The following is a 14,747-nucleotide window of genomic DNA, read 5'->3' on the forward strand; positions in this document are numbered from 1 at the left end:
CATCAAAGCCCCTCTGAAGCAAACTAATTTGTTAAAATAATTAATGCAAAACAATATTTAAATGTTGTTGTGACTCTTTTAATTGAGTGACTGTAACTCTAAAAATGTCATACATACACCATTGGAAGAGTAGCGACGCATCACCTGCAAGTGAAGCAACGTGACAGAGACGGATACGGAGACAATGTTATAGAAAAAAATCTCAGAACAAACCTTCGTCTCAGACAGCAGATTTAAACCACAACTCAAAAAATAAGTAAAAACTGGACAGGATCTCTTATTTAGAATCAACAATCACACACCTTATGACTAATAGGTTGTCTGTCTACCTGTCTGTCTGTCTTTCTGTCTTTCTGTCTGCCTGTGTGTCTTTCTGTCTTTCTGTCTGTCTGTCTGTGTGTCTGTCTGTCTGTCTGTCTGCCTGTCTGTCTGCCTGTCTGTCTGTCTGTCTGTCTGTCTGTCTGTCTGCCTGTGTGTCTGCCTGTGTGTCTGCCCGTCTGTCCGTCTGTCTGTCTGTCTGTCTGTCTGTCTGTCTGTCTGTCTGTCTGTCTGTCTGTCTGTCCTGGGTTACAGTTCTGTTTAGTTCTGGGTCTTCCTGGTTTCACGGTGCGCTCATTCTGAATGGTTCCTGGTAGTTCTGGTTGACTGGGCCGGGGAATCTGATTGGCTCTGGGCAGTCTTGGTTGAACGGTCCTGTGATTCTGATTGGTTCTGGGTAGGGCTCGCTGAAGGGGCCACTGACTCTGATTGGCTCGGCGTAGCTGGGGTCCCCCATGAGGAAGAGGGGCTCAGCGGTGGTGCTGGTCCCACAGGGAGGGGCCTCAAGGTCCTGGTAAGGGTTAGACAGTCCAGAGACAGGTCATTAAGGAGCAGGTAGGGGTTAGACAGTACAGAGACAGGTCATTAAGGAGCAGGTAGGGGTTAGACAGTACAGAGACAGGTCATTAAGGAGCAGGTAGGGGTTAGACAGTACAGAGACAGGTCATTAAAGAGCAGGTAGGGGTTAGACAGTACAGAGAGGTCATTAAGGAGCAGGTAGGGGTTAGACAGTACAGAGACAGGTCATTAAGGAGCAGGTAGGGGTTAGACAGTACAGAGACAGGTCATTAAGGAGCAGGTAGGGGTTAGACAGTACAGAGAGGTCATTAAGGAGCAGGTTGGGGTTAGACAGTACAGAGACAGGTCATTAAGGAGCAGGTAGGGGTTAGACGGTACAGAGACAGGTCATTAAGGAGCAGGTAGGGGTTGGACAGTACAGAGACAGGTCACTAAGGAGCAGGTAGGGGTTAGACGGTACAGAGACAGGTCATTAAGGAGCAGGTAGGGGTTAGACAGTACAGAGACAGGTCATTAAGGAGTAGGTAGGGGTTAGACAGTACAGAGACAGGTCATTAAGGAGCAGGTAGGGGTTAGACAGTACAGAGACAGGTCATTCAGGAGCAGGTAGGGGTTAGACAGTACAGAGACAGGTCATTCAGGAGCAGGTAGGGGTTAGACAGTACAGAGACAGGTCATTAAGGAGCAGGTAGGGGTTAGACAGTACAGAGACAGGTCATTAAGTAGCAGGTAGGGGTAGACGGTACAGAGACAGGTCATTTAGGAGCAGGTAGGGGTTAGACAGTACAGAGACAGGTCATAAAGGAGCAGGTAGGGGTTAGACAGTACAGAGACAGGTCATAAAGGAGCAGGTAGGGGTTAGACAGTACAGAGACAGGTCATTAAGGAGCAGGTAGGGGTTAGACAGTACAGAGACAGGTCATTAAGGAGCAGGTAGGGGTTAGACAGTACAGAGACAGGTCATTAAGGAGCAGGTAGGGGTTGGACAGTACAGAGACAGGTCATTAAGGAGCAGGTAGGGGTTAGACAGTACATAGACAGGTCATTAAGGAGCAGGTAGGGGTTAGACAGTACAGAGACAGGTCATTAAGGAGCAGGTAGGGGTTAGACAGTACAGAGACAGGTCATTAAGTAGCAGGTAGGGGTAGACGGTACAGAGACAGGTCATTTAGGAGCAGGTAGGGGTTAGACAGTACAGAGACAGGTCATAAAGGAGCAGGTAGGGGTTAGACAGTACAGAGACAGGTCATAAAGGAGCAGGTAGGGGTTAGACAGTACAGAGACAGGTCATTAAGGAGCAGGTAGGGGTTAGACAGTACAGAGACAGGTCATTAAGGAGCAGGTAGGGGTTAGACAGTACAGAGACAGGTCATTAAGGAGCAGGTAGGGGTTGGACAGTACAGAGACAGGTCATTAAGGAGCAGGTAGGGGTTAGACAGTACATAGACAGGTCATTAAGGAGCAGGTAGGGGTTAGACAGTACAGAGACAGGTCATTAAGGAGCAGGTAGGGGTTAGACAGTACAGAGACAGGTCATTAAGGAGCAGGTAGGGGTTAGACAGTACATAGACAGGTCATTAAGGAGCAGGTAGGGGTTAGACAGTACAGAGACAGGTCATTAAGGAGCAGGTAGGGGTTAGACAGTACAGAGACAGGTCATTAAGGAGCAGGTAGGGGTTAGACATCTTGCTAAGGGCTGCTGACATCGAGGATCGAACCAAGAATCTTTCAGATGAGAGTCAGACCCTCCAACCCCACATGAATCTGCCCCCTTAATAGATAATCAATAATAAAACAATACTTTATCGATACGTTTAGAGAGAAAATAATGGATGGATGATAATGTGTTTGTTCTGAGTTCATTAAAAGGCCTCAAAGTGTTTATCGTCTGCTCTCTAAAAGCTTCACATTCCTCCACTTTTCCCTTTGCTGTTTCCTGGAGATGATCGGGTTTCACTGCAGCAGAAGCCCCCCCCCCCTCCAGGATCAATAGTGTGTTGGTACGGTCCGTTTCGTCTGCGCTGACCCACGCCTCGTCCACAGTAAACGGGTCAGGACTCAGGAGTAAACGGGTCAGGACTCAGGAGTAAACAGGTCAGGACTCAGGAGTAAACAGGTCAGGACTCAGGAGTAAACAGGTCAGGACTCAGGAGTAAACAGGTCAGGACTCAGGAGTAAACAGGTCAGGACTCAGGAGTAAACAGGTCAGGACTCAGGAGTAAACAGGTCAGGACTCAGGAGTAAACAGGTCAGGACTCAGGAGTGAACAGGTCAGGACTCAGGAGTGAACAGGTCAGGACTCAGGAGTAAACAGGTCAGGACTCAGGAGTAAACAGGTCAGGACTCAGGAGTAAACAGGTCAGGACTCAGGAGTAAACAGGTCAGGACTCAGGAGTGAACAGGTCAGGACTCAGGAGTAAACAGGTCAGGACTCAGGAGTAAACAGGTCAGGACTCAGGAGTGAACAGGTCAGGACTCAGGAGTAAACAGGTCAGGACTCAGGAGTAAACAGGTCAGGACTCAGCAGTAAACAGGTCAGGACTCAGGAGTAAACGGGTCAGGACTCAGGAGTAAACAGGTCAGGACTCAGCAGTAAACAGGTCAGGACTCAGGAGTAAACAGGTCAGGACTCAGGAGTCACTCAGAGGACCAGGAGGATAGCACCTGTCACTCAGAGGGCAGAGCGCCCGGACCCTCCTATCCTACGGCACTGCGGGGGGCCGGGGGCGGGGTTTACCTGTGGGCCGTCCCCCAGCATGAAGTACAGGCCAATCAGAACCACGGCGAGGCTGACCAGCGTCTGCATCAGGAAGCAGGCGACCAGGACGGCCATCAGGCTGTTGATCAGCGCCTGGACACGATGGCACCGGGGGGTTACTGCTGTGTGTGTGTGTGTGTCTGCATCTGTGTGTGTGTGTGTGTCTGCATCTGTGTGTGTGTGTCTGCATCTGTGTATGTGTGTGTCTGCATCTGTGTGTGTGTGTGTCTGCATCTGTGTGTCTGTGTGTCTGCATCTGTGTGTGTGTGTGTGCCTGCATCTGTGTGTGTGTGTGTGTCTGCATCCGTGTGTGTCTGCATCCGTGTGTGTGTGTGTGTGTCTGCATCTGTGTGTGTGTGTGTGTGTGTGTGTGTGTGCGTCTGCATCTGTGTGTGTCTGCATTTGTCTGTGAGTGTGTGTGCGTGACTGTGTGTTGGCCTGTGTTTGCATGTGCATGCGTTTCCGTATTTGTGTGCAATCATGCATGTACACGTGTTTGGTGAGTGTGTGTGTGTGTGTGTGAGTGGGTTTGTTTCGGCACGCATGCATATAATTGTGTGCGTGCGTGCGTGTGGTATGTTGGTGTGTGTGCATGCATGCGTGCGAGCGTGAGTGTGTATGTCCGTGCGTGTGTCAATGTGAGCGTGTCCGTGTGAGCGAGTTCGTGCGTGCATGCGTGCGTCTGTGTGGCCGTGCGTGCATGCATGTGTGCGTGCGTCTGTGCGTGCGTGCGTCTGCGTGCGTGCGTGCGTGCGTCTGTGCGTGCGTGCGTGCGTGCCCACCACGCTGTGGCCGTCCAGCGAGCCGCAGTAGTAGTCCTTGCAGTACTTGTGCTGCCGGTACGGGACGTGGCGGACCAGCGTGCCGAACGCCACGGCGCAGATCAGCACCGTGGCCAGGTTGGTCGACACGTTGTAGCGCACCTGGAAACCACCGACCGTTACACGCTGACACTGTACACACTCAGTGACAGATAACACACTCTGAGTGAGTAGGTGGGTGCGTCCATGTGTGTGTGTTTGCGTGTGTATGTGTGTGCGTCCTTGTCCATGTGTGTGTATGTTTGTGTGTCTATGTGTGTGTTTGTGTGTGTTACTGTGTGTGAGTGTGTGTGTTTGCGCATATGCTTGTCCTTGTCCATGTGTGTGTATGTTTGTGTGTCTATGTGTGTGTTTGTGTGTGTTACTGTGTGTGAGTGTGTGTGTTTGCGCATATGCTTGTCCTTGTCCATGTGTGTGTGTGTGCGCGTGTGTGTGTGTGTGTGTGTGTGTGTGTGCGTGTCCTTGTCCATGTGTGTGTTTGTGTGTGTGTCCTTGTCCATGTGTGTGTGTGTGTGTGTGTGTCCTTGTGTGTGTGTGTGTGTGTGGGTGTGTCCTTGTCCATGTGTGTGTGTGTGTGTCCTTGTGTGTGTGTGTGTGTGTGTGTGCGTGTCCTTGTCCATGTGTGTGTTTGTGTGTGTGTCCTTGTCCATGAGTGTGTGTGTGTGTGTCCTTGTGTGTGTGTGTGTGTGTGTGTCCTTGTCCATGTGTGTGTGTGTGTGTGTGTGTGTGTGTGTGTGTGTGTCCTTGTGTGTGTGTGTGTCCTTGTGTGTGTGTGTGTGTGTGTGTAGGCCCACTCACACAGCAGTAGGACGGTCTCCTCCCGCCCCAGACCAGGGTGAAGCCGGTGAACAGCGTCTGAGGACGAGGAGCAGCACATGACCCCAGTGGTGTGGCGTGGACCCCCCCAGGACCAAAGGGCCGACTGTGTCCTACGTTCACGCAACGCAGGGGGTTTACGGACCCCTCACGTCCTCGCGGACCCTCCTTGCGTCCACCGCAAGGGCCGCATACCTCCCAAAATAACCTTCCGTCGAGGCGACGCAGCAGCGAGGGCTGTGATTGGTCCGCTCGCTAAAACCCGACGCGGACCCATAAAGGTTCAGGACTGCGCCTGCGTCTTTGCGTTGTGTGACCGCGGGACCATAATCAGTCCTAAACACTCCAATACCACAGCGCTACGGTCCTACTGCAGTAGTCTGGAGGTACCCACCAGACCCCCGGCGATGAAGACCACGAACAGCTCCTTCTTGAAGAAGGTGGGCACCTTGATGAGACCGCCCCCCAGAGAGAGGTCCACCAGACCCAGGACCATCTCCACCGCCTGGAGCCCACACACACACACACACACACACACACACACACACACACACACACACACACACACACACACACACACACACACACACACACACACATACACACACAAAAAAAAACATGCACAGATACAAACACACACACAGACAACACAAACAGACACAATACCATCAGTAAAACACACACACAATACACACAAACTCACAATATTACCAGTTACACAACAACATACATAGACACTATATTACCCCAACACAATAACAGTAGCATAGAGTAGAGTGTAGTAAAGTAGAGTAGAGTTGAGTAGATTAAAGTTGAGCAGAGAAGCGTAGAGTAGTGAAATAAAGTACATTCAAGCGCAATAAAGAAGAGGAACAGAGAGCAGAATAGGGTCAGCTAAAGGAGAACAGTTCCTGAACGATGAGGTTGGTAGTGACCATGGCTGCCAGGGGCGGGGCTGATGATCAGACGGTAACAAGTCGTTCATCCATTATTAATCACGGAAGCATTACTCTAATGCACATTATCACCAGCCGTCAATCATCATCAATCACATCCACAACAACGCTCATCTGGATTTATATCTCTCCCGTACTGAAACAAAGTGAGAGAGAGAGATGGGGGAGAGAAAGAGAGAGGGGGGGAAGAGAGAGAGATAGACAAAGCGAAGAAAGAAAGAGGGAGGGGGAGAGAGAGAGAGAGAGAGAGAGAGAGAGAGAGAGAGAGAGAGAGAGAGAGAGAGAGAGAGAGAGAGAGAGAGAGAGAGAGAGAGCAAAGAAAGAGGGAGGGAGAGAGAGAGAGACAGGGTAAAGAGTGATATGCAAAGAAAGAGACAGGAGGAGAGAGAGAGAGAGAGAGAGAGAGAGAGAGAGAGAGAGAGAGAGAGAGAGAGAGAGAGAGAAGGAGAAAGATGGACAGAGATGGACAGAGAGGAAGAAAGATTTAGAGTAAAAGTGAAAGAGAGACTCAGCGAGAAAGACAGCTTTAGAGACAAAGTGAGGGAAAGAAGAGTAAAGAGGGCGAGAAAAAGAGACCCAGAGAGGAAGCGAGAGGGATTTAACTCACCCCAAGGGTTTTCAAATCTGACGGCTTATTTGGGAGAAAGAGAGAGACAGTGAGTAGCTACAACTCTCATACACCGTGCATCAACATGTTCTTCATCACCTAACTCCACGCTGAGAGCAGCACAGTCTTACCATTCTCCTGGAATCAAGTCCACACCGACTGTCCAGAAACAAGGGAAGCTTCTCTCACCGCTGCAGACAAGATCACAAAGTATCACAGCTGTTATATAATCACAGTAAGGTGCAGAACATCCCGATCCATTTGTACCCAATTTTCCCATCGCATTGGCCTGTTTTCCAAATTGATCCATGATTGATCCATTGATTCATTATTTGACAGATAACAGGTATTGTAACATTAATTGAATAGGGAATGTTGTTTCCTCACCGTCAGTCCCGGCTGTGTGAGTCTGTGTGGAGACGCTCCTTCGGAGTCTCCTTATTCCCGGGCCCCGCCCAGGGCCCGGGAATAAGTGCCCCGGTTCGGATCAATACTGAGCCGGCTAATGGACCTGAGGCCAGGCCCGCCGTCCCCGGGGCCCTAGCCGATCAGACAACATGTCAACACTGCGTGTCCCCCCGTCTGTTAACACGCTTCCTGCACTCGACTCAAAGTGAGTGTTGGGGAGTCCCCTAGGATAGGAGCCCTCAGCTCATTAAGGTGTCGCGGTGTATTAGCATGTTGTGCTATAGAACAGTGTTGCGGTATATTAGCATGTTGTGCCATAGAACTGTGTCGCGTATATTAGCATGTTGTGCTATAGAACAGTGTCGCGTATATTAGCATGTTGTGCTATAGAACAGTGTCGCGGTATATTAGCATGTTGTGCTATAGAACAGTGTTGCGGTATATTAGCATGTTGTGGTATATTAGCATGTTGTACTATATTACAGTGATGCGATATATTAGCATGTTTTGGTTTACACAGTGTTGCGGTATATTAGCATGTTCTGCTATATTAGCATGTTATGCTATAGAACAGTGTCGCGATATATTAGCATGTTGTGGTATAGAACCGTGTCACTGTACAGTATATTAGCGTGTTGTGGTATGTTAGCATGTTGTGGTATATAACAGTGTCGCGTTATATTAGCATGTTGTGGTATAATAGCATGCTGTGCTATAGAGGGATTATCAGTCTACGTCACTCTACTACGTCATTTCCCGCTCTACGCGCATGTCATTGGCAGAAAGAGACGAGACCGAAAAGAGCCGCAATCATGTCTTGTTGTGCGGTTGGTTGCACAAACCCATTTATTCTACTTCTTGCTTGCCACCATAATAAAACAATTTAAATACTTAAATAATTGTGTTTTTTCTTATTCGTATTGCATGCTTACTAAATGTATACTCTGTTTGAGTTCATCTCCCTCAAAAAGTAGTCCCCTTTAATTACGATAGATCAAACACGTTTTGGACACCTCGAAGGGCATTATCCCGCTTATACCATGGTCACTTGCCAAAGAGAGGTATTCTAGTCCGCTGCGCTATGAGCCAGAGAGCTAACGTTGTGGATTGTACATATTTATAATTCGAAATTCGTCCTAGCCTTTATACCACAGATACTCTGGAGTCTATAGCATATAACCGCGTTGTCTGATTACAGTTTAATTCATTTTTCACAATTGACCAGCTCTCGTTTTGAAGAATAATCACGCGCCATTCGTTTCAATGGGTATCGCGACGGTCTATACTTTAAACAATAAAGTGTACACATTTATAATTCTAAATTTGTCCCAGCCTTTATACCACCGATACTCTAGGGTCGATAGCAGGGGTCTCAAACTCGCGGCCCGGGGGCCAATTGAGACCCGCGGATGATCATTTGTGGCCCCCTACTTGACATCAGTTTAGTGTTAGTGCGGCCCGCTCGTTGTTGTCAAACGCACATTTTAGCTGAGTGGCTTGCCACGCTTTTTTTTTTAATTTTATATATGTGTTGCCAGGCTTTTTTATCACTTGGACTGTCTGGGTGACCAGACAGTCCCAAATTTAAGTTGCGTGTCCTGACTCCCGACAAAAGCCAAAGGACGCTGAAATGTCCCGGTTACCACCAACCACTATGAAATGTCCCCTGTTGTCAGCGATTACATAGCCAACGTGATCTAATTATAGCCCCATCATTAACTTAGATTGGGTCAGTTGTGCTCCTTTTTTCTGTGGAATGTGGCCCAGCCTGACCCAGACTCTACCTCCAGCGGCCCCCAGGTAAGTTGAGTTTGACACCCCTGGTCTATAGCATACAACCGCGTTGTCTGATTACAGTTGGATGTCACAGTAAGCTGACAAAATCGCTAATTAACCACACAGAGATAATTAGTAGCAGTCATTATGTAAGGGATAATGTATAGAACGCCGGTCATTATCGAGAAAATAAGCCCAGACAGGGCGAACAGGACACCGACGCGCAGCGGAGGTGTCTTGCTTCGCCATGAAGGGGCTTATTTTACGATAATGACCGGCAAAGTTCTATACATTATCCCGCTTATTACACGGCCAAAACGAAACAATTTATTTACAATGTATTTGTTAGCAGCATTCATAGTGTTGATCAGCAGAGAAATAGTCCGCCCAAGACGTTGACGTCGTCGCTTAGCAACCGGCAGCGCTTGGGTGATACATATCCCGCTTATTACATTGACAAGTTACCTGACTACGTGCGGAGTGTTACCAAAGGCAAAAAGTCCTTTTGTTTACCTTGACAGCGTCATTATTCATCCGTTGCCAATGAATTATCAAAAAATAATTGACCGCCGGAAGTTGTGAAGTGCCCATGCAAGTGAACGGAACGTTGAAAAGACCTGTGTAATAAATATAATTATTATTATTTATCCATTATTGAAGCTGTGATTAAAGTGCTTCACCAGCGCCCCCTGCTGTCCTCCTGAGGGTGGGTTCTCCCGTATCAATCAGCTCCAACGGAGGAGGTTCTCCCTGAACCAATCAACGACCAGAATACAATATTGACGTTGGGACGGTCCAGTGATCGTACCCAGATCGCTGTACCTCTTAGCTGTACAGCGACACCAACTGGCAGGATAGAATCACGCTAAAAACGAATTGCCTCGTATTTTCAGAACTGCGTCAGTCGAGCGAGGAGCGCAAACTTTGTAGGAGCGACACTACAAAAGATAATTGTAATAAACGTTTTATTGGATAATATAGAATGCAATCACTTGTAACTTTCTTATTTTACGAGGAAGGCAGAGAGAGAAGTGAGAGAGAGAGAAACAGACAAACTGCTACATTGATTACCGTGGAGGCCGTTACTGTAGTGTCTGTAATACACACGCCCCTGTGAAATCATGGCTAGGGAACATGGCTGCGGTTATGCGACTACAGTGCTGAAGCCTCAGTGAGGGGGGGGGGGGGGGTTCCCGGAGGCTCAGGCGCTCGGAGGGTCCATCCCATCAGGGCCCAATAAGCTCACGTCACTCTCAGACTTGGGGGAGTAGTCGCCCGTCGCCAACTCCACCTGCAGGTCAAAGGTCAAAGGTCAACCTTTGTAAGGAGGCTCAGTGACAGAAGGTTAAACGTTGTCATGGTAATGTCTCTTTATAATCCTCTGATTAACTTTGATTTCGGATTAAAAAAGGCCCAATGCCTTGGTTATAAATGAACCAAATCCATCTTTAAACATTTCCAGCAGGTCAAGTTGCTTTCATTGTGCCATCGTCACTGTGGATTGGTCTACAGACGGCCACAGTGTTCCACATTTAAAGGTGGGGCCTGGCAGCCTATTGGCCGACGATGAGGTTGTGCTGCCATGTGACCTGGTAGGGCTTGCTGCTCCTCAGAGCTCGGCCGGAGAACACGCAGAGAGACACGGCCACGGAGAACTCAGCCACGGCCAGGACCAGAGTCGAGATCCACACGCCATTCAGAACAGTCTGGAGAGGGGAGAGGGGGAAGAGGGGAGAGAGAGAGGGGAGAGAGAGAGGGGGGAGAGAGAGGGGAGAGGGGGGGAGAGGGGGAGAGAGAGAGGGGAGAGGGGGGGAGAGAGAGGGGAGAGGGGGCGGAGAGAGAGGGGAGAGGGGGCGGAGGGGGGAAGAGGGGGGGGTGAGAGAGGGGGGAGAGGGGGGGAGAGAGAGGGGGGTAGAGAGAGGGGAGAGGGGGCGGAGGGGGGAAGAGGGGGAGGAGGAGGGAGGAGAGGGGAAAAGGTGGAGAGCGAGAGAGGGGGATGGGGGGGAAACAAGAGAGGTGGAGGAGGATAAATTAAAGGCCAGACAAAGGACGGAATGTTTGGGGATGTAAGCGGGAAAGAATTAGGAAATGTTTAAAGTTGCACCATGTCGAACTAGGATCCCCCTGAACCAATCAGAAGACGGAGGGGACTCACTTGCATGGACCAAAGCATCCTCATACACATGTCCTTGGGGTCGACCTCAGGGCAGATCTGGGTCTTGAAGGCCTGGGTGGCCAGCAGCCAGGGCACGTAGACCATGGCGGCCAGGGCCACCAGGGCGCTCAGGACGTGCAGCCCCAGGGTGGCTCTGATCTGCAGACACACACGGGACACACACACGTCAGGGGGTCCTCACACGGGACACACACACACATCAGGGGGTCCTCACACCACACGGGACACACACACTTCAGGGGGTCCTCACACCACACGGGACACACACACATCAGGGGGTCCTCACACCACACGGGACACCAGGGCGGCTCAATTATGGAAAGAATCAGAATCACGATGATTTTGGTCAACATTGAAATCTCGATTATTCAAACGATTATTTTTCGCCCAGCCCACCACACCACCCGGGGACCGCACCCGGGGACACCACCCGGGGACACCACCCGGGGACCGCACCCGGGGACACCACCCGGGGACACCACCCGGGGACACCACCCGGGGACACCACCCGGGGACACCACCCGGGGACGCCACCCGGGGACGCCACAGGGGGACACCACCCGGGGACCCCACCCGGGGACACCACCCGGGGACACCACCCGGGGACGCCACAGGGGGACACCACCCGGGGACCGCACCCGGGGACACCACCCGGGGACACCACCCGGGGACACCACCCGGGGACACCACCCGGGGACGCCACAGGGGGACACCACCCGGGGACCCCACCCGGGGACACCACCCGGGGACACCACCCGGGGACGCCACAGGGGGACACCACCCGGGGACACCACCCGGGGACACCACCCGGGGACACCACAGGGGGACGCCACAGGGGGACACCACCGGGGGACACCACCGGGGGACACCACCCGGGGACGCCACAGGGGGACGCCACAGGGGGACACCACCGGGGGACACCACCCGGGGACACCACACTCACCCGGCTGGCGTTGGTTCCTCTCCTGGCGGCCACAGCGACCGCTCCGGACACGACAAACTGCGGGGACAAGGCAGCGGTGGGAGGGAGAAGGAGATCCCTGCTGCACACTGATGGTAAGAGCTGAGATCCCTTCTAAAGGTCCCGTGACACCCCACCAGGCCTGGTGGGGTCAGCCGTTACACGCCGTTTGGAAAATCTGCCTCTTGTGGCATCACAAGTGGGCGTGTCCACCTAGATGTGTGGTAGATAGACCAGTCTGCCAGCCTACCCAGTGCCCTGTAGCAAACGTTGCTCATCTATCCGTCACTCACACCCGGTGGCATGTCATAGGACCTTTAAATGTTAACCCAGGAATAATTCATCTAAATTCATCGACACTCATCTGTGAAAACCTGTTAGCTGCTTCCCTCACCGATAATAATGCAGCTCATTCAGGCCACACACACACACACACACACACACACACACACACACGCACACACACACACACACACTTACAATGATACTGGCGAGGAGGGGCAGTGACATGATCTGGCTGGGATCCAGGAAGCCAATCAGACCGCTGCACACACACACCGCGCCAATGAACATCTGTGCAATCTGAGGACACACACACACACACACACACACAACATTAATGGGGACAATCTGAAGACACAAATGCGCACACACACAATTATATATCTTCAGTATAAATTATGCTACACGTGAACCTCCTAAAATGGCGCAATTTAATTGGTTTGCTATCTCTGGATATTGGGCAATAACCCACGATTGAGATCTCAAACACAGGATATTGTTTTCATCGCAAAATGTCGTTTGTGGCGGTCGTCTCGGTACGCTTATAAAAACAAATAAACCGCTAATAAAAACAACAAAAAGTGTTATCTATTTTTGGAGTGTTCACGTGTAGTAGGCTATATATATACTAAAACAATGATTCACCTCAGGCTCCCTGGATAGTGGGGAATAGCCCCCTCGACGTATTATTGTTAAATATAGACAGCATATATACAGAAAACTGTTCTCAGTGGAGGATTCTGTATGGTCCACCGTCAGGAGCTGTTCAGAGCTGGGGGCAAACGGTGGGAGGGGTCTACAGCGCCAGCGGACCCCATGTCTCCCCCGTCTGCCCGAACGGGCATTTCATTCGATTCAGCCTCATATTTGTGAGCTCTTCTGTTATCAGGCTGGCCGTGAGGGGCGGGGCCATGGCCGTGGAGGCGGGCCAAGCACCACCTCTCCTGGACTTGTCGCTGCATTTTGAGCCTGGCAGCCTGGTTCAACACACGCAACACACGCCTCTCCCCAGGGGTTGTGAGTCGTTTTTCAGCTGACCGTAATGGACCTCTGAAGAATAAGTCGACAGGATTTTGGGATTGTCGGTTATTAATGCTACATTAACGGCACCGACAATCCAAAAAACCCGCTCGAAACAAGATGGAAAAAATGTGTAGGCCTACTTTAAAATGTGACGAAGCTTTCACTTCTACGCCACCTACGGAGTTTGTTACGATCATTCAAAAAACCCACGTCTATTTCCCATAGACATTTGACCGAGGGAACCGGGAGCCTCGGAGGCTGGACTTATTCTTCAGAGGACTATGAGCTGCTAATAATGTAATGCTTATAGTTGCTCTTGAACATGTTGCATCCACAACACATGACACTGGGCAGTAGGCGCGTCTCACCCCGAGGAACTGCGGCTGGCCTCGGAGGAAGGTGGCCGTCATCTCGGACACTTTGACGGGGTTGTAGACCGGGGAGTCCGGCGGGTGCGGGGCGCTCCTCCCCGGGCCAGGTGTCCCTGCCTCCCGGGTATCTGCTCCGGGGAACACCTGCGTGACCACCACCATGCCGTTCACCTTGGTGATGGTGCTGCTGCTGCTGCCGTCCATCGCGACTATAGATCAGATCAGAATGAAACTTAAAGATAAGATCTGTGGTCATCTCCAGGCGAGCAGACAACTAACGGAGGTCGCGTTGTTTCATTTCCATAACAAAAACACATAATAGCAGCTTATAAACTACACCCAAAGACTTATGAACTGTAATTTACGATAAAAGTATACAGATATACCACTCAACATACTCAGAATGTTTACTTGCTGGTATAAATTGAGACCGCGTCTTCCTTGTTTCCCGTGTTTAATACGGAAGTATTGCGCAGTTTAATCTGCCTCTGATAAACAACATTTACTGGAAGAGGACCTCCCTTTATTAAAGAGACAGTCTGAACTATTAAAGAGACAGTCTCAGGTATTAGAGAGAAAGTTGTTGTCAGATACAGATATGAATATAGCCTGTATGCAGGCCTATAGAATCCATATAAATAACCTGTTTTTCGTTGTTAAGCCACAGTTCCCTTCGGACGGTCCGGACGCTGTTGTGATTCCGAGCAGGCCCTGCAGGAGTCTGCAGGGAGACTCCTGCAGGGCCGGAGTCTGTCCCCAGCGGATGATAAGGGCATTACATCCCGTGACATATACCGGTAAGTCTCTCTCTCTCTCTCTCTCTCTCTCTCTCTCTCTCTCTCTCTCTCTCTCTCTCTCTCTCTCTCTCTCTCTCTCTCTCTCTCTCTCTCTCTCTCTCTCTCTCTCTCTCTCTCTCTCTCTCTCTCTCTCTCTCTCTCTCTCTCTCTCTCTCTCT

General features: G+C 50.6%; 2 protein-coding genes across 4 annotated transcripts; both read right to left on the reverse strand.

Moving 5' to 3' along the window:
* Positions 1 to 56: 56 nt before the first annotated feature.
* Positions 57 to 9,781, reverse strand: LOC132458990 (uncharacterized). The gene is made up of 8 exons (XM_060053401.1): positions 7,183 to 9,781; positions 6,927 to 6,986; positions 6,796 to 6,819; positions 5,627 to 5,737; positions 5,215 to 5,271; positions 4,378 to 4,518; positions 3,575 to 3,688; positions 57 to 829 (listed from the first exon to the last, which is right to left on the reverse strand). Exons 2-8 carry the CDS (start codon positions 6,927 to 6,929, stop codon positions 602 to 604), a joined length of 678 nt encoding a protein of 225 aa, XP_059909384.1. The 5' UTR covers positions 6,930 to 6,986; positions 7,183 to 9,781; the 3' UTR covers positions 57 to 601.
* Positions 9,782 to 9,927: 146 nt separating this feature from the next.
* si:dkey-7j14.6 (uncharacterized protein LOC556585 homolog) lies at positions 9,928 to 14,559 on the reverse strand. Of its 3 annotated transcripts, none has more exons than XM_060053399.1 (7): positions 14,436 to 14,559; positions 13,790 to 14,001; positions 12,597 to 12,698; positions 12,099 to 12,155; positions 11,135 to 11,293; positions 10,569 to 10,685; positions 9,928 to 10,270 (listed from the first exon to the last, which is right to left on the reverse strand). In XM_060053399.1, the coding sequence occupies exons 2-7, from the start codon at positions 13,994 to 13,996 to the stop codon at positions 10,181 to 10,183; spliced, it is 732 nt and encodes a 243-aa protein (XP_059909382.1). In that variant the 5' UTR covers positions 13,997 to 14,001; positions 14,436 to 14,559; the 3' UTR covers positions 9,928 to 10,180. The 3 variants fall into 3 exon arrangements, with proteins under 3 accessions (XP_059909382.1, XP_059909381.1, XP_059909383.1); XM_060053398.1 differs by lacking the exon at positions 14,436 to 14,559 and adding an exon at positions 14,191 to 14,346; XM_060053400.1 differs by lacking the exons at positions 10,569 to 10,685; positions 14,436 to 14,559 and adding an exon at positions 14,191 to 14,347.
* Between the last annotated feature and the right edge of the window lie 188 nt (positions 14,560 to 14,747).

This window comes from Gadus macrocephalus, chromosome 6 (assembly GCF_031168955.1).
Source record: "Gadus macrocephalus chromosome 6, ASM3116895v1".
NCBI classification, from domain to species: domain Eukaryota; kingdom Metazoa; phylum Chordata; class Actinopteri; order Gadiformes; family Gadidae; genus Gadus; species Gadus macrocephalus.